General features: G+C 34.0%; 1 protein-coding gene across 2 annotated transcripts in view; it reads left to right on the top strand.

The window, feature by feature from the left end:
- LOC114327235 (protein scarlet) overlaps positions 1-20,711 on the top strand; it is a 118,470-nt gene continuing 97,759 nt past the window's right edge. For both annotated transcript variants that reach the window (XM_028275779.2, XM_028275778.2), the window contains exon 1: positions 1-275. In XM_028275779.2, the coding sequence (XP_028131580.2) occupies positions 213-275 (63 nt within the window). In that variant the 5' untranslated portion in view covers positions 1-212. The remainder of the gene's footprint in view (positions 276-20,711) is intronic.

The raw sequence follows: 20,711 nt of genomic DNA, 5'->3' as shown, positions 1-20,711 counted from the left end.
TTTCTCTACTACACCGTATCTAGAAATGAGGTTTCTGTACAAGCAAACCACAAAAAGTTTCATACGAGGTAAATTTACACAGTCCGCAAAGACAATATTTGTTTTCTAGTATATCAAGTGTATTGTTTAATATTCAAGATAAAATAATAGAAAGTCGCGTCTGGCGTTGTTTTTAATTTAAAGTTTTCAATTGTTCTACAACTGCAAATAAAATGCTTGATGTTGAGGAGACCCCATTGAATTTATTTCAAAGCCATGGATCGTCTGGATCGTATGTGAGTATTTCATTTCATTTTTAATTTAATATTTTATTATTTTCATAATGTCAATTGCGTGTTTCATTGTGCTGCCTGCTAAAACGTTTGTAGGCTTTCTTTTAATTTTAAATACATTGGCTAGCTCTTTTGTCTTTTATCTAATAAAGTACATATATAAAAACCCTTTAATTTATGCCTAAATTACAAAGAGATCCCAACAAAGTAGAATAAAGCACTTGCAAATCTATTTCAAATGAAAAAAATATGAAAAAAAATTTAAGAAACGCTTGTTTTAGTTACGAGCGACTAAAATTAAAAATATAATAAAATCAACTAAAAAGCAAAAAATAAAAAATTCAAACTCGAAGGATTATTCGAAAAAAAAAACTGTTAGACAGATTAAATATACAAAAATCTCACATATTCGTTAAAAAATTAAAAAAATCTAAAATATTCGTTAAAGAAAAGCGTGGGGCGAAAACTGTTTATTTGATGAAGACGCGCCCCACGCTTTTCTTTAACGAATGTGTTAGATTTTTTAAATTTTTTAACGAATATGTGAGATTTTTGTATATTTAATCTGTCTAACAGTTTTTTTCGAATAATCCTTCGAGTTTGATTTTTTTTTTTATTTTTTGCTTTTTAGTTGATTTTATTATATTTTTAGTTTTAGTCGCTCGTAACTAAAGAAAAGCGTTTCTTAAATTTTTTTTTCATATTTTTTTATTTTTTACTTTTAGTTTTACACTTTTCAAACATTAAAATATATCGTCATGTTTCTTAAAATATATGTATAGAACATAATGATGTACAAACATGAAATGTAGTCGGAATCAATTAACGTAAAAAGTGAAATTATGTTTAGTTCATATAATTAGCTACAATCGGTAAAAGTTTCAAGTTTCTTCATTGTAAAAAAACAAGAGAATTTAAGCATTTTCAATTAAAAACGTTTTTTTTTATTTAAGGGGGAAGTCTACTGTGACAAGGGAAAAAACAGGCCGATTATCCGGATTTTTTCTCTAACAAAATATGACTCGTACATTAAATTAAATTAAACCGTCATTTTTATTATATACTCAGTATTTGTAAAAAAATTTTTAAGTCGAAATATTCAAAATTGCCGTAGTGGCACTCCTTCAAGCGCAGGTCCGTTTTTTTAGGTGCCCAAACGGTGTACATGATATCTCACGTCTGGGTGATCTGAAACAAAAAAAAACAAAATATGGTTATCATCTACATAGTATTGACTCTCGTCTGACGGAGGATTTTGTCGATAAAAAATTTTGGCGCCAAAAAAAAATTCTTGAAATTATTTTCTATTTTTTTGCCCAAATTTGATGTTATTATTGTGTATAACAATTAAACAAAAAACGATATCAAAAAAATTCTCCGTCAGACGAGAGTCAATACTAGATGATAACTATATTTTGTTTTTTGTTTCAGATCACCCAGACGTGAGATTTCATATACACCGTTTGAGCACCTAAAAAAACGGACCTGCGCTTGAAGGAGTGCCACGACGGCAATTTTGAATATTTCGACTTAAAATTTTTTTTAAAAATACTGAATATATAATAAAGATGACGGTTTAATTTAATTTAATGTACGAGTCATATTTTGTTAGAAAAAAAATCCGAAAAATCGGCATGTTTTTTCCCTTGTCACAGTAGACTTTCCCCTTAAACAATTAATAAACATAATTTTTTTATTGACTATTCGTGTATTGTTCCCGCGAATGCATGTGTCTTCAAATTTTCATTCATTTGCATTGAAGAAAAGGCAGTCAAATTAACGTCTAAAGATTTTACTCAAACGATTGAACTAAAGAAAAGCGTTAAAAAGGGAAATGTGACCAACCTTGTCAACGACAGACTAATTTTTATAACAAACTATATTTTATCTAATCTACAGTAATGACCGAGCTGATAACCGGCAAAATAACGCAAAAGATGAAAAACATAAAACATTGAGAAGTAAAAAGAGATGAAACTAGTAAAGATGGAAATTATCGAGATAAACGTATAAATTAACATTACATTACATAGTTTACCACCTTTAGACGTCTGAGACAGGAGTATTTTATTAAATTCTCCTGTCACAGTGACAGTTGCCATCTACTCCGATACGTCTAAACGTGGCAAACTATGTAATGTAACAGTAATTTATACGTTTATATCGATAATTTCCACCTCTACTAGTTAAATCTCTTTTTACTTCACAACGTATTATTTCTTCCATCTTTTGCGTTATTTTGCCGGTTATTAGCGCGCTCATCACTGTATAGTCGCGTATTAACACTAAGACAAGATATAGCTTGGTGTAGCTAATCTAGCGCCAGCTCTTAGTCGCAGCAATGCATACACTTAAACTTTCATAAAATTCATATGCCACAACCTTCTTCTTTACGTGCCATTTCTGCGACGGAGATTGACAATCATGGTTATTCTTATCTCAGATGGGGCTGCCCTTAATAGTTCGAATGATGTGCATCCGTGGCAACCTCTCAAGTTCCGCAGCCATCAGATTCTTCTTCTTCCTATATTTCTCATGTCCTGGATCTTCCCTTGTATAATCAATAGAAGTACATCGTATTTCTTACTATGCATGACATGACCCAGGTGTTGCAGCTACATATTGTGTTTTGATGGTTTTCATTATCTTCATTCTTTTGTTCTCTTCTCATACTTTTTATAAAACCACACGCGCATGCGCAGACAGACCGTATAGAGTTAGTTGCTAAATATGTGCTGCTAAAGTTATGTATGTATCAGTGCAAATAAGGTGTGAAACAATATATTAGTGTGTTTACTAAATATATTTATTATACTTTTGTGTCTTTGGATCTGTCTTCTTCGGGAATATGATAATAAGTATTATTAAAACGTTTTTATATACAGTAGGAAAAATGAAAGAATACCCATGAACGAACATATAAAACACGCTGTATTTTCCTGTCACCGTGTCACACAAAAAATTGGCCAGCGCAAGTACATGTAATAATTATTATTACATGTACTTGAGCTGGCCAATTTTCTTTGTGACACGGTCACAGGAAAATACAGCGTGTTTTATATGTTCGTTCATGGGTATTCTTTCATTTTTCCGACTGTATACGTTTTTATACTTCACTTGGTCTTTGTCACTATGTCCGAGAAATCTTGTAATCCTATATAATCATAGCGATTATAGATCAGTGGTAGAGCATTCGACTGCAGATCGAGAGATCCCGGGTTCAAACCTGGGTGTTCCATATTTTTTAAATTTTTTTAATTTTCGGTATCGTTCTAATAAAATTTTTTGGAAAGTAGTAAGTATTAAAATTAGTTTAATACAGTGAAACCCTGATAAGTCCGCCTCCGATAACCCGGAAGTCCGGCTAACCCAGACTGATTTTCATCAGACAAGAGAAACATTTTTTCAGTTTGACTGAGTTTTTTAGCAAGAAATGAACAATACTGTATACAACTATACGTAATTTAGATGTACTGTGCATATGTATTTCATGTTTTGGCAATTATAATGGAGTTTATCTATAAGTATTCTGCATTTTATTTATTTTTACTATATTCCCCGGCTAACCCGTATTTTCGATAACCCGGATAGGCCGCAGTCCCGATCCAATTAATCCGACTTATCGAGGTTCCACTGTATTTAAATAAAATATAAATAAACTGTTTAAAGTATATTTATTTTGTTGAAATCATATAATAGAAGTACAACTTCTTACGTGCGTACAAAGTACACACACATTTTTTTAATTTCTAATATTTCTGAAGTGTGTTCATTAATGCATGTATGTACCCGCTGGTTTTAATCATCACCAACAGCTATTCCATCCATCGTCAGATGTAAGCCTCCCTTAGGCGTGTCCATTCATTTCTGTTGGTTGATTTTTGCATCCATTCGTGACCGGTTTCACCCCTATTCAGCGGTCCCCATAAGCGCGGTTCCCGATTGAGCGGTCTCAATACAGCGGTACCCGTTTCAGCGGTACCCCGATTCAGCGGTGCTCGATTCAGCGGTCCCCATAAACGCGGTCCCCAATAGAGCGGTCTCAATAAGAAAATAAATGACAATGATAAGTAATTAGTTTTATTGTAAGATATTATTTTAACCCATTCTTGTTTGAAAATATACAGGTAATATCTAAGTATCTAGTATATACCCCAGTTAAGAGGGAAAAAATCATCGATTTCACGTAAAAATGTTCTACAGGGTTTTCAAAGTTTTAAATGGTAGATGAGGGATAACTGATGATAATTCCGTGAAGACGTACAGCTGATTTTGCTTTTTTTTTTAAACAATTGTAAAGAATGAAAAAAGCAGTTTTTTGACTATAAAACGTTTCTTGTACATTTTAGAGAAAAATTTTCAAATAAATGTAGATCTTAAAAAGTTCTTTAATTTGGTGGTAAGCATATTGTAATATATAAACAATTGACCGAAATAATTGCAAAAAACCCTCATTTTTTGCAGTAAATTATAAATATTAATAACTTTATTTTTTGCACAATGACGTAAAATTTAATGACTTTCAATTATGTTAATTAATGAGTTATTTAAGTGTGCTAAATTTCAACCAGATCGACCAAATAGTTTATAAGTTATTCAGTTAAAATACTTTCAAAATACAAATACTTACTTCCTGTATTGTATGCAAAGCAGTTGCGGATCTAGACATTTGCCTTGGGAGGGGAAATTTGCTTTAGGGGGGAAACTTCCAATGAAATACCAACCAAAAGACATAAGAAAGATAAACCCAAACTATATAAAAGACATAAATAATAACTTATATGTATTAAGTTCCCTCAATTTTTCTAACTAGCGTGTTTATTGGGTTGACTTTGTCTGTCTGTGGTTTAAGTCAGGTAATATATTTGTATGTTTCAACCATTTTTTTCTTTGATTTTGAACCTTGTTAGAAGGAAATTTCCCCCTTTTCCCTCCCCGTAGATCCGTCGCTATTGCAAAGAGGTTACAATCTGGTGTTCTTTATCAACACTTTTTTGGAGGTTAACCTAAATTTTTTTCAAAAACAAAAGACCGAAAATAAAAAACTTATTTGTTTGAATAAAATGTTATTTTAAATTACATACATTACACATACATTCTAACACATTGATCGCCGTCGACTTTTTATCGAAAATGATTAAAACATTTTTTTAATCTTAGGTTCATTATATTCCGAAATGTATATTTCAATTGATTTTTCAATCTTCCTAGTTTCTTAGACAAAAATCCATATTTTAAGTATGCGGTCACTGTAATTTTTTCTTTCGTAGTGCCGGGCGGGGCGGATCATCTGGCCAGCCACATGTTTCTGACGACGAAAATGCAAGAAGTGAATATGACTATTAGTTCATGCTGTGATTTATTGCTTTATTGCTTTAGTAAAAATATCTAACTATTGTTAGACTAGTTGTGCGCCACTTGTGGTGTAAAATATTCTTTGGCGTAAATACACATTTATTATTTTATGGAGACAAGAATAAAATAATCCAAATTGAATTGCCACAAACACAGCCATAAAGTAAATTGCTGGGATCAGGTTTATGAGCCCTACTCCCCTAATTCTAACTCCAGGTAACCGCCGCAAAGAGGTGATTCATCCCTTAACAGATAAGCATTACAAGACATCAAAAGGTGTATTTTGCAATCAAAGTATTTTCAAAATACTATTTCGAGTATTTGAAATACAATGTATTTCAAATACGACCAACTTTGAAAGTGCATACTTATATTATGTAAAAATAAAGAACAGCCTTATAAAATTACAAATAGTGAACTAATTCTTTAGAACGACATTGCAATGTCACAAAAAATTCATTAAAACTACTCTATCAAAAATATAATATTTTGTTGTTCCTTCATAAATTTTTGTTAAAGTAGATTACGCTTGGTGTGATAAAAAACCATCAAACGAATTCTTTGTTTTAATCTAGTAACACTCAAATAAAAATATGAAAAAAAGTGATATCGATAAAACGAAACTTGCCAGCAAGCAATTCTATCTAAGCGTACAGGAATCATTTTCAAGAATTTTAGGACCCTATTTTGAGTATAATCGCTCCCTGTATCAAGTTACTTTTATATGGCACTCATTGTATTATTAATTTTCTTATCTTAATTGGCAACTAACATGTCAATCTCGACAAAAAAGTATATCTACTAAATTAATTATTTTTCAAACTCTTTCAATCTAGTTTGACAAACAGTTTGAATTTTCATACCTGTACGATTGACCAGTTTGACTTGACTTGAATTATTTGTCAGAAGGATTGACTTGAGTTTTACGATGGTTGAAATCAATATTCCAAACACATTTTTTTGAAAGTATGGTAAAATTATTTTATTTATAAATTAGATAGGCATATTCAGTACAATTCATAGATTACTCAAGAAAAAAATCAAGGAAAAATACTGAAAAATAAGCCAACGGTGGCAAATTTTTAAATGACACCTCAAAATATAATGGAATTTGCGGTGGACATCAGACCAAAATTCAAGAACTCATCATTGAATCATGGTAAACAAAAAATTAGATTTTTTTGGTAGAGCAAAAAAGATTTTGCTCATGGGTTTTTCGAGGTAAAGCTCTCAAGCTTTTTTAGTTTTATCTAATTTTGACTTTTTGATACCACTCAGAAGTTCAACCAACGAATTTTTTTGTAAAAAAGGGTGAAAATGAATATATTTATTATTGTTAAACAAAAAATAAGCATACAACAAAAAATATCTCGACAGCTCTACCTCAAGGAATGTCTAAAGAAAATATATACAAAATTCCAGGTGGGTCTGTCAAGTAGTTTTAGAGTTACAATGTCTACAGCCTTTGAAAAAAGGAGTTTTGAGGAAAACGCGTTTAAAGTATTGTCAACTTTTATTTTCAATTTCTTTTTTGTCTTGCAAATCGAAAAATGATGCACATCGAAATATCTTTTTGAATCGCGGAGTAATTTACAAAAGAAAATAAAAACAGCTGTTGACCGTTGTTCACTACGTTCAAGCGTGCTGGCGCGAACCTGGCTGCAAATCGAGTCAAAGCTAGGACTATTTAACACTATCTCCCTACCTCCCTACCTTCGACTCGTTTTATAGCAAGTTCGTGCCAAGGCGCTTGAACGTAGTGAGAAACGGTCAACAGCTGTTCTTATTTTCTTTTGTAAATTACCCCGCGATTTAAAAACATATTTCGGTGTGCATCACTTTACCATTTGACAGACAAAAAGAAATTGAAAATAAAAGTTGACATAACTTAAAAGGCGTCAGAGGCGGCTCTAGCCCATGTAGCGCCTGTGTGCAGTCAATGCCCTGGCGCTCTTTGGTAGACGCGCAGTCAAAATGAAATAGTCGAATAGGTACCTACCTTTTTTCCTCATCTTTAAAGAGGGATGGTCTGGAATCTTCATCTCAGACATGGGAAGACATCTCAGTCCAGAACGCCGCCTGACTGACCTTAGTGCAGGATTCATTCTTCGTAGCCCTAGCAATAGTTCCCGAGGTACTTTAAAACTCCCTCTCATCGCCGAGGCTATGCCGAATGCCTACCTGCCAAACCAGACCCTCCTCTGTCATCCAGCGCTCCGAAAGAGGAATGACCTCTGCAAGGTTGACATCACTTCCGAAGCACTTTACCTTCATTACACTGTCACAACATTTACACCTGTCTCTCTTTCCATTCTGTTCCTTTCTACTATCCATCTGTTGCACTCTAGCATCGTATGTGTAACAGTGTCCTGGTGTCTGCAGTATGGGCATTCATCAGTGTCAGCCTTTCCGAACCTAGAGAGGTAGGCTCTAAAACACCCGTGTCCTGTGAGCACCTGCGTTAGGAAATAATCCAGGAGCCTGTGACTACAGTCCACCCAATATTTTAGGTTCGGGAGCAGCATCTTTGTCCACTGTGCCACATGCTCCATGTTGTTCAATTCTTCTTGTCATCTTTCAATTGTCCTTTCTCTTTCCTGTCTTCTCTCGGCCATAGTGAGCTCTAGGTCTCTTCTCTCATATAGTTCTTTTCTTTCCACTACCAACACATGCAGCGGAACACATCCAGTGATGGCCCATAAGGCTGCGGTAGACACAGTCCTGTATCCAGCAGATTTGTTCTGTCTACTCGTGTCATGAGCCCCTCTAGGCCTGTATCTCTACCGCCTCATTCCAGACTGGTTCCGCGTAGAGGACGATCGACTGCACAACACCGTGCAAGGCCCTCCTCCTTTCGGATTTGGGACCCCCAATGTTGGGCATCACCCTTTCCAACGCAGCCGCACTGTTTGCAGCCTTCTGGGTCACCACACGCACGTGCTCCCCCCACTATCCGTTCTGGTCCAACGTCACTCCTAGGTATTTTAAGCGTTTCTTGGATATTAGACACGCTCCTGCACATTGTAGTTCCACACTTTGTCTGTTTATTTTTCCTGTGAGAATGATGGCTTTGGTGTTCTCTGCTGCGAGTTTCAGTCCGTGCTGTATCATCCATTTCTTCACAACGCCGCCTGCGTTCCGTACCCGGTATTTAAGATCAGGCTCATCCCCCGCCACTACCAGCGAGGTCGCTCGCGAATGCGAAGGAGTCGTACCCTCTCCATATCCACAGTTCATCATCCCGTCATATGCCAGGTTCCATAGCGTCGGGCCAAAGACAGATCCTTTCTCCACCATAATTCTTCTCTCAGAAAGATAGTCCTTTACCACGTTCATCAGGTATCCAGGACATTCTCTCTCCTCCATTACCTTCATTACCTCGTTCCATTGCAGACAGCGTATTGAATGCATTCCTAACATCGAACAACAACAGGGCCACCCAACGGTGTTTATCACCTCTATTGCGCAAAGTGTCGAATACACTCACCCTGCTGTTCCCTTTACAAAAACCAAATTGTCTCTGGAATAAGCCTCCCGACCTCTCAATCTTGCCATTGATACGTCCCCGCAACATTCTTTCATCGCGCATAAGCGCCATACCAGACGGCGACTATGGCCGGCCACAGTCTCTCGCATAAAAACCCACAGAGTGGCCGACCACAGTCGCCCGTCTGTTATGGCGCTAAGTGCCAATGTAATTTTTCATTAATCGTTTTAAAGCATATTTTATGTTGAAACAAAGTAAATGACCCGCTCTTTGGCGCTCGGTGCCCCCAACATCCCGGCGCCCGTGTGCACCGCACACCCTGCACAATAGGTAAAACCGCCTCTAAAAGGCGTTTTTCTCAAAACTGCTTTTTTCAGGCTGTAAACATTGTAACTCAAGAACTATTTGACCAACTCACCTGGAATTTTGTATATATTTTCTTTAGACATTCCTTGAGGTAACGCTGTTAAGATATTTTTGTTTTATGCTTATTTTTTGTTTAACAATAATAAATATGTTGAGTTTCACCCTTTTTTGCAAAAAAGTTCTCTGTTTAGATTTCTGAGTGATATCAAACAGTCAAAATTAGATAAAACTAAAAAAACTTGACAGCGTTACCCCGAGAAACTCATATAGACCGGGCAGTATCGTCGCCCCCGCTAGCGAAATTATTCCGATTCGATTTTTTTGCACAAACTTACTCAAAAATAGGTCCTTATAACATATCCACAGGGTGCCGGGCGGTGCCGTGGTCGAAAAATTGTTTAAATAATTTTTTTTAAACAGATTCACAAAAATAATTTTTTCATTTCGATCAAAATTTTTTTTAGATAAATTGGCTTATTCTGAGCAAAAAAGATATCTTGTCATTTTTTTCTAAAATTGATTGTTGTCGAGTTATATGCGATTAAAAATTTGAAAAATGCGAAAATGGCCATTTTCAAGGCTTAATAACTCGATTAAACATTATTATTATGAAATTCAAAAGTGACCAAATCAAGTTTCAAACCCCTTTTTCAAGGTCCTGAAGAGATCTTTGCCATTATTTTATTACAAAGCTGTTATTTTTAATTATTAACAATTAGCGCTATAGTCCAGGATTTATCCGTCGCCCCCGTTAGTGAAATTATTCCGATTCCATTTGTTTGCAGAAACTTACTCAAAACGAGGTCCTTATAACATATCCACAGGGTGCCGGTCGGTGCCGTGGTCGAAAAATTGTTTAAACAATTTTTGAAGTTATACTTCTTTAGGCGCGATTGAGAGTAAAATTTTTCATAAATCTGCGCGCATGCGCACACAGACAGTATGACGTTTAGTTGCTAATCTTTCAAATTATGTATCAGCGCAAATATTAAAATAATATATTAGTGTTTTTTAGTAAATGTATTATTTATTATAATTTTGTGTCTTTGGATTTGTCTTCCTTGGGCGTAAAATAATAAAACATCTATTTTTATATTTCACTTGTCACCGTGATGTGTAATTATGTATATCTGAAACGTCAGTAAAATGCGCCTTGATGGCCTGGTTGGTAGAGCATTGGACCAGAGATCGAGAAATCGCGAGATTGCGGGTTCAAATCCCGGACGATTCATACTTTTTCTTTTTTTTTTTTTTAATATTTGGCATTGTTAAGTTTTGGTTAATTTTTGGTAATTATTGTTAATTTTTTGTATTGTAACTGTTAAGTATATTTATTTCGTTGAAATTATATAATAGAAGTATAACTTCTTACGTGCGTACAAAGTACACACACATTCTTTTTTTTTAAACAAATTCACAAAAATATTTTTTTTATTGCGAACGATTCTTTTTAGATAATTTGGGTTATTCTGAGCAAAAAAGGTCTCTTGTGATTTTTCTCTAAAATTGATTGTTGTCGAGTTATATGTCCATTTTCGCATTTTTCAAATTATAAATCGCGTATAATTCGACAACAATCAATTTTAGAAAAAAATCACAAGAGAAATTTTTTGCTCAGAATGTCCCAAATTATCTAAAAAAAATTTGTTCGAAGTGAAAAAATTATTTTTGTGAATTTGTTTAAAAAAATTGTTTAAACAATTATTCGACCACGTCACCACCCGGCACCCTGTGGATATGTTATAAGGACCTCGTTTTGAGTAAGTTTCTGCAAAAAAATGGAATCGGAATAATTTCACTAACGGGGGCGACGATACATCCTCGACTATAGCGCTAATTGTTAATAATTAAAAATAACAGCTTTCTAATAAAATAATGACAAAAATCTCTTCGGGACCTTGAAGAAGGGATTTGAAACTTGATTTGGTGACTTTTTGAATTTCACAATAATAATGTTTAATCGAGTTATTAAGCCTTGAAAATGGCCATTCTCGCATTTTTCAAATTTTTAATCGCTTATAACTCGACAACAATCAATTTTAGAAAAAAATGACAAGAGACCTTTTTTCCTCAGAATAAGCCAATTTGTCTATAAAATTTTGTCCGAAATGAAAAAATTATTTTTGTGAATTTGTTTAAAAAAAAAATTGTTTAAACAATTTTTCGACCACGGCACCGCCCGGCACCCTGTGGATATGTTATAAGAACCTCTTTTTGAGTAAGTTTGTGCAAAAAAATCGAATCGGAATAATTTCGCTAGCGGGGGCGACGATACTGTCCGGTCTAATAAGCTTATAAAATCTTTTTAAATTTTTTGTTTACCATGATTCAATGATGAGTTCTGATGTCCATCGCAAAATTCATTATATTTTGAGGTGTCTTTTAAAAATTTGCCACCGTTGGCTTATTTTTCAGTATTTTTTCTTGAATTTTCTCTTGAGTAATCTATGAATTGTATTGAATATGCCTATTTAATTTAAAAATAAAATAATTCTACCATACTTTAAAAAAAATGTGTTTGAAATATTGATTTCAACCCCTTCGGCCCCCCTTAAGAATAGCTATGACACGATTTTGATAGGCAGTATGAAATTTAATAAAAAAAATGTTTCATCCGGCAAGCCGATGGGTACATTTTGACCTGCTATTCGGATCTCGTATGTTATGTAGAGAAGAAAAACAAATAATTAGGTATTCGCCTAAACAATTAATTAAATCTTTTATTAAAATAAAAAAACAAAATTGGATTTAATATTTTAAATATTAAAATTACCGAACTGCCAGAGAAGGAATGTGTATTGAATATCTGAGCATAAATGTTACGCAAAAATTAATTACATATTTCATGTACATGAAATAAAAAAGAACCGCAGGACATGGTATCATTTTGCAATATCATTTCATTAGTGTATGTGTGTGTATTTAATATTTCATTCTGTAAGCAAAGGCATGTTTAATAAAATACATATTGATACATAACAGTATCAGTATAGTGATACCTCTTTCTGATTCACTGATTCTAAACTAGTTTTATAAATTTAAAAATGCAGAGATAAAATTTTAAATAAATAAATTAGAATATATGTACTTTAAAAATCAATTGTCTGAACGAATGATTTTATCACAACTCAAAAGCTGACAAAATTTGTATATGTTTTCAAAAATAAATTACAAAAATATAGAAAAAAGAATCAAAATCATTCTTGACTTACCTCGGATATTTTTGTACCTTTGAAAAAAATATATACTGCGCGTCAAAAAACGAGCCACCCACAAAATTAAAAAAAAAAAAGAATGTGTGTGTACTTTGTACGCACGTAAGAAGTTATACTTCTATTATATGATTTAAACGAAATTAATATACTGTTTGTTTATATTTTATTTAAATATTAAACTAATTTATACTTACTACTTCTCAAACATTTTTTATTAAAACAGTGCCAAAAATTAAAATAATAAAAGAATAAAACACACACAAACACATTAAAAATGCCACAAATGATTTCTGAACATTAATTGTCGGAAACATTTTTAACTAAATACGTATTTTCTGAAAATAAAATTATATAATAAATATACTTACAATCATAAAATGGGGTCTAGGACGTTTCATCGCCGCCAGTTCATCGCCGCCGTTTCGATGCCGCCAGTTCATCGCCGGCCGATTCATCGCCGGCCGTTTCGATGCCGCCGGTTCATCGCCAGTCAGTTAATCGCTAACTGATATAAATATTTCCGAATTTTCGACCAATTTTCGACAGTTACATTTATTATTTATTTTTAGTATTAATTAGGAATTCTAGGAAATGCGAGATATGACCATTCCCGTTGCCATACTTAATCTTTTAATAGACTTTTAAACTTTTATAATATAAAATATAATTTAACACTACAAATTTAATACTGTTTAGTATCAAATTTAGGGGAAGTAGAAATAGAACAATAAATTAATATAATAATATTTTTTATCTATTTATTTATCATAAGTTTTGAACTGAATTTAACGTCGTGTCGTGTCATCTCCCATAATACAAGATCAACTGACTAACTGGCGATGAAACGGCCGGCGATGAAACGGCCGGCGATGAAACGGCCGGCGATGAAATGGACTGGCGATGAACCGGCCGCATCGAAACGGCGGCGATGAACCGGCGGCGATGAAACGTCCCATTCCGCATAAAATGTATAAAAAAAAAATAAAAAAATAAAAGTTTTTATTGGGATTCGAACCAGCTATCAGTGCGGTTGGTATATTGGGGTTCATTCGCCTTAAACGCTTCGCCACGGAGGCAACAAAACATTGTGTCATTATGTGCGAAGATCGACTAACTAAACGGATTAAGCTTTTGACATTTTTGAATTAAATTAAATTATTTTGATTTTGAATTGAAATGATTTAGAATTGAAAAAATACAACAAAACATAGAGTAAGAAAACAATATATTAGGTAAACATTGATAGAAATTTTGATGGTAATCAAATTATGTAAATAAAAATATTACATACTATGTATTTTGGTAGGTTCAAATAGGTAGGTACCTAGATACATTTACAATTATTACGTACCTGTTGCTTTTAAAAACTATTTAAATGTCACTACAGTTATAAACTTTTTTGTTTCTGTCCTCAAAACAATAAAACTAATGTATTATACATTTGTTTACTTTCATATTGAACAATTATTTATTATTGACAAATCATTTCAACACCCAATCAGAGCCCGTATAACGACCATACTGTCGGTGTGCGCATGCGCGCAGATCAATATAAATTCACCCTCAATCTCAATCGCGCCTAAAAAAGTATAACTTCAAAAAGTTGTATTGTGCCAAAAGGAAGACAACTGTCAGAAAAGACCGCGTTCTCACTATTGCTGCATTGCGAGACCGGACGCAAACTGATAGAATACTTCAAAGGCATATCCAGCAAGCCTAACGACCAGTACTCAACGCTTCTATTATTCGACGAAATTTAAGAGAAAAGGGTTTGACATAGGTACTTATATTACAATCAAGTAGCATCTATTCAAGTTGGAGATAGTCCTACTGAAAAACTACCCATCAAACGTAGTGTGCGACAGGGTTGTGTTTTGTCACCCAGTCTCTTTAATCTGTACTCTGAAGAAATCTTTAGGGAGGCTTTGGACGACAGAAAAGAAGGAGTAAGACTGGGCGGAGAAGTAATCAATATCAAATATGCTGATGACACAGTCATTCTTGCAGAAACTTTAGAAGATCTCCAGACTCCAGACATTAGTAAATCTAGTCAGTGAAGCAAGTTATGGGAGAGGCCTAAAAATCAATATTTCAAAGACAAAGTGGAGGGCAGTTGGAAAGATAAATGTAGATCAAGGCGTGATTTCTCTTGATGGAGAGGAGATAGAACGAGTAAACCATTTTAAATACCTTGGCAGTTGGTTAAATGTAAATTGCGATTGTGATGAAGAGATAATAACCAGGATTGAAATATCACGTAAGGCTTTTATGACCTGGAAACCAGTTTTATATAACCGAAGCCTGTCGATGAAGATTGGCAAGAAGGTCCTAAAATGTTACGTGTGGTCTGTATTATTGTATGGTTGTGAGACATGGACGTTAAAAACCACAATGCTAAATAAATTAGAAGCATTCGAATTGTGGTGCTATCGACGAATCCTGAAGATATCGTGGGTTTCGCACACTTCCAATGAAAATGTTCTCCAAATTATGAATTCAGAACGTGTGCTCATAAAGGTCATAAAGAGGAGAAAAACAGAATACTTCGGCCATATAATTAGAGGGCCTAACTACCATCTACTTCGCCTTGTAATACAAGGAAAAGTGGAAAAGTGGAGGGAAAGAGATGGATTGGTCGAAAGTAACTTTTATGGTTGCGTAATATTAGACAATGGTGTGGTTCCACGGTAGAAGAATTATTTCGCGCAGCAGCCGATAGATAATTAGAGGGCCTAAATACGATCTACTTTGCCTTATAATATACGGAAAAGTGGAGGGAAAGAGATGAATTGGTCGAAAGAAACTTTTATGGTTGCGTAATATTAGACAATGGTGTGGTCCCACGGTAGAAGAATTATTTCGCGCATCAGCCGATAGAGAGAGGTTTCAGGAACTTGTAAACATGATGACAGCCAACGTCTAAATACGGACACGGCACCTGATGAAGAAGAAGGTTTGACAGCTTGCAATCCAGCAACGGGCCATTACTTATTGCTGCTCACAAAAGACTTGCATTTGCCCATGAACACGTCAATTGGACAATATACGATTATCTGTTGTTCCTGGATTGCCTTTCGAAAACATCATCATCATTCTCTTTGCCTTTATGCCTACGCGGGATTGGCTTCCTTAATTATTTTTCTACATAACTTTCTATCTTAGGTCATATCAATATCTATCCCCTTTACCTCTATATTCTATCTAAGCGTCTTTTTCAGATCTTATTTGGTCTTCCTCTCCTACTCCTTCCAAGATCCCGCAGATCAGTAATTCTTCACCCAAAGTATTGGATGATTAACGTCTCGACGTTTAACATGAACAAACCATATTAATCTACACTCTCTCTTGTTGGCATCAATAGGTGCCACCCCTAATATACTCATTCTTACTTTTTTTATCACTCCTTCGCCTCATTTTTTGAGCCCTTGTCAGTGCGTGATGATACTCTAAATATTGTTAGCTTGCTGTCTCCAATCCATTTGTCACTCCACTCTCCACTCCACTTCTCATATCCGCCACATACATTCGTTGTTCCTCTTTCATTTTATTGCCCAGTATTCAGTTCCGTACATTTTTCTGTCACACAGCACACTACTCGCTTTCTTCCACTTCATACATCCAGGGGTTCGCACAGATAATCCCCGGACAAAAAATCCCCACAAAAAACCCGGACAAATAATCCCCACAATTTTTTTTGTACAAAATATCCTCACAAAAAATTCCGGACAAAAAATCCCCAAGAAATATTTGCTGCCGAATAGTTCTCTAAAAGTTTTCCAATCGCCATGAAACCGCTTTTCGTCACGTAAAGAATGGTAATTTCGATTACAATTTGTAATTCCAATTTCATACCGATAATTATAATAACGGCGTAAATTGGAATTAAAGTTGATCGAAATTTACAATTTACTCCGATATTATAAAAAATTCAGACTTGCCGCAATGATATTTAGTAGTAGAGCAATTTTATTGCATTTGAGTGACATTATATTTTCCATAAGATGTGCGCGGTGTCCTTTACAAAAAGGAACAGGTTTTTTTGCATTACAATCAAGATTATCGTTTTCAGGACCGAAGTTATTATCACAAATAGGCAATGTTTTGAACATATTTATTCAAAGCAGAGCGAGCAAAGGATTTAAGCGAATAATTACAACATGATTCTCACAGCCTTAGCTCATTCCCCATATATTCCACGATTTTTGAAAAAACTCACACTCTTTTGTCATGTAAAATTTGAAGTTTTCGGCATGGAATTGGAATTCGAAATTTGGTAATCGAAATTACAATTCATGCTTAATCTTAATTACTAAGCATTATTTTCGTGCCGAAAAGCGGTTTCATGGCGATTGCTATAACTCTCATGCACCGAGGCTGGAAAACATTTGAGTCGATTGCATTCACGGGAAAACTTTTATAGAACTTTTCGGCAGCAATCCGGGATTATTTGTCCTAATTTCTACATCCAACCCTAATTGTACTGCATGCATCTCCATCTATTTCCCCATTACCCTGTAATACCGATTCTAGGTATTTAGTCTTAGTGATTTATACTAGTGATTTTACCCGTCGCGCATCGCCATGCGATGGGGGAACCAACTACAGTCACTTCACTGATTTTTTTCTGCTGCATCTTTGACCATACACCATACACCAGATCTTTGCCGTTGAGATTTTAGAAAAACTGGCGGATATAGTAACACTCAGATTTAAAAACGACCGCTTTTTACACGTTAACAAATTGAGATCTTAAATAATTATTTCTTTATTGATGATAATATTTTCCGATAAAAAGAAGAAAAAATATCCCAGAATAATTCACATAATTTATATTCTCAACGTTCAAATATGGGTCCGTCCAAATAAATGGAAATTAATGAGTGGAAGCGCTGTATTAAAGGCTTGTAGACCAGCTGCCCACTTCACTGTAAGTTCACTTATCATTCGAATGATAATTTGTGAACTGCTTAGTAAAATGATAAAATAAAAGTTATGCTCCGAGCTAGAAGAAGCAACATCTTATCTTAAAAATTAGTTTGTCGTTTTCCTATTTAACCGTTTGCTCTTAATAAAAAATGAAGTCCAAATTTAGTTTTTTTTTCAAAATTTTAATTTTTTTTTTCAAAATTTAGTTAACAATTAAGTTTCAAAAAATTGTTATAAAAGGATCATACATATATAAAAAAGTTATGTAAAATCAAAACTGGTTAATACTTCAATGCCGGCATTTTTTATGCACTTTTGAGTGTATAAAGTTTAGGCATAAAAATATGTAACATACAGGTATGGTATATATAACAAAGAAGTTATACCTATAACATATAGGTTTAATGCCTGGTTGCACCAACAGATCTTAAGCTCCAGCTTAGCTAAGCTCTACTTATAGAGAGGGCCTCCTTGAGTATCACTTACTGTAACAAAAATAAGAAAACTTCTGTTGGAGTGAAAGTAAAAAGAAAGATATAGGTACTCCAACAGAAGTAAGAAAAAAAAAGAAATGAAGAACTACTTTCTACTAGGTAGTTGAAAGTAGTAAAATGAAAATAAAGGGGGTTCAGCGGTGAAGCCGTAATAGGAAAAATAAAAAAAAATACTACTAAAGTGCAGTAGTACTGAAGAAAGGGGGATTAGAAGGGATAGAAGTAGAAGTGGGAAGAGACAGAGGCAAACTGAATAGAGTTGGCTAGCAAGAGATGCAAGAAAACCACTTGACACTCAAGGATGGATACGGCTCGTTTGCATGCCTGTCGAAGAACAGTAGCTCTATATAGATAGTAATGATGACTAAAAGATGAAATAATAAAATAAGAATAATGTACTGAAACTGAATGAAGATGGATAATTGCTAAAGACGAACAAGATAAATAAATCTAACAAATCATGGGCGCCATGAAAATGATCTTCGATCATTTTCCCAGGTATCTTACACTGCTTTCAAATATTAAATATATTAAACCTGTAATAACAAACATAAAGGAATAATAAAATAATTGATATACAAAATAAATAAATATTTATTAAAATAACTACTAGATTTTTAACAATCTCTGAGTTAGACAAGCATATATCATGTAACTCTAAAATGACATAAGTTATACAAGAAGCTATATATTTTAAAGATAACAACAATAATGTTATCTGTTATAAACTTAAATACCTCTTACATATATATATATATATATATATATATATAGGGTACAAAATTACATAAGTCTTCTACCAAATGGTTATAGTACGCCTGCTACGTACAACTAAAGGAAACTGACAAAGATGAAAATACTACAAATAAATAGGCCCAAGCCTCACTAAGGGAAAATACAATAATGAATAAATAAAGTTAAATATACAATTGACTAAAGTAGAAATGAAGTTGAGATAAATACCGACGATGACCTAAATTAACCGAACAAATGGAATAAAGCGAATAACAGTAAAATATTTGGGAAACAAGCTAGTAATATTACAAAATAAATTTACCCGAATTACATAAACCAGTATCAAAGCAATAATAAAGTATTAAAAACCTAATTTTCTCTAGGCTTATTCCTGTGCACAAGAAGTTACCATAGATACAAAGTTTGGGAACCAAATAATCTAATATACAAATATGTCAAAAAAAAACCAGAGGTAACCTAAATCTGGAAAAAAACATAGCGTATTTAACAGATAGTCTGAAATATGAAAAAAACCAATAGTTACTAAAACACCTCACTAAATGTTCCCAAACGAGGTTGCGGTTGCATCCTAGAAAATGATGCACCAGGATGGTGCGACCCCATGACTCCTGTAGGCCCAGGTGCCAAGACGAAAATTGAGCTGGAACGCTCCCATAGCTTGCTCCCAATTAGACATATTCCCAATGGTGACTTGGCCGTGGCTGCAGTGGTTTCCCTAGGTGGTCAAAGGGCTACGGTTTCATGTTAGGGTTTCTTCCAAATGGCTAAAAACATTCCCAGTTTTATTTTCCATTTTAAACATGAGCAAAAAGTAAAGGGAAGAAGAAATACTTTTTAGAAGCAATAGTATAGAAAAACCGGCCATTAAAAATGGAACAAAAAACCAATCTCAGGTAACCTTGAACTATTTTAAGTGTGAAGACATGAATAAATGACACTGAAATGATTTATTTGAGGAAATATCTGTAAAAATATATTGAATTTATAAAATATTGGATGTTAAATAAATTTAAAACCTACAGAGAAATGGTAATTATTTCCAATATTAATTTGAGGACTTCAAAAATGTTTGGTTATGTAAAACCAAAAACCCCATTAATATAAAGATCGATATAAAGATAATATAAAGATCGAAATCATCTACACCCTTCCCTTAATAGATTGACTAAGAAAGTTTAACAATGGGACTAATATTTTAAATATTCCACAACAAAAAAACACATGACAATGGCTAATTAAAAAATTATTACAAAAAAATAAATCTCACCGAATGATTCCTATTAGGCTCCAACAGGAGTTGTCACACACATGTCTCCCTAACTCCAGACAACCCTTGCTGGTAACTTTTTACTTAAAAAAACTGGATTGATGTTATAAAATAAGGTGTATGGAACTCATTCGCCATTTCATGGTACCAGTACCAAGTACCAAACCAACCCACTTAATTAGCAGCCACAAACCAAGTGACGAACGAGAGACGTTTCTCCGCCAAGGTGAACGTCAAATTCTCTCAGAAAACGAAATCATTCTCGATAGGTGGAGTACGTTCCATCACCGAGGTATGACGTCACCCCAGTAGTCCTATACGAGAAATTAGAGAATTTAAATGGAGACCGAGGGAAAATAATTATAATAATAATTAAAGAGCTAATTTTGTAACGTGACCGTTACATTACGTTGCACCATAATTTTAGATTCTTACCTTATTATCAATTATGTATATCTATATTATATTATGGTATTCTTATTGTAATATATTATAATTATATTATATTAATTCTTATGATATTCTCGACTTAAGCTTAAGATCTGTTGGTGCAACCGGGCATTAATGTCTTAC

Source organism: Diabrotica virgifera, chromosome 4, assembly GCF_917563875.1.
Source record: "Diabrotica virgifera virgifera chromosome 4, PGI_DIABVI_V3a".
Taxonomy (NCBI): Eukaryota; Metazoa; Arthropoda; class Insecta; order Coleoptera; family Chrysomelidae; genus Diabrotica; species Diabrotica virgifera.
The sequence above is the reverse complement of the archived record's forward strand: the minus strand, read 5'-3'. Positions and strand labels throughout refer to the sequence as shown.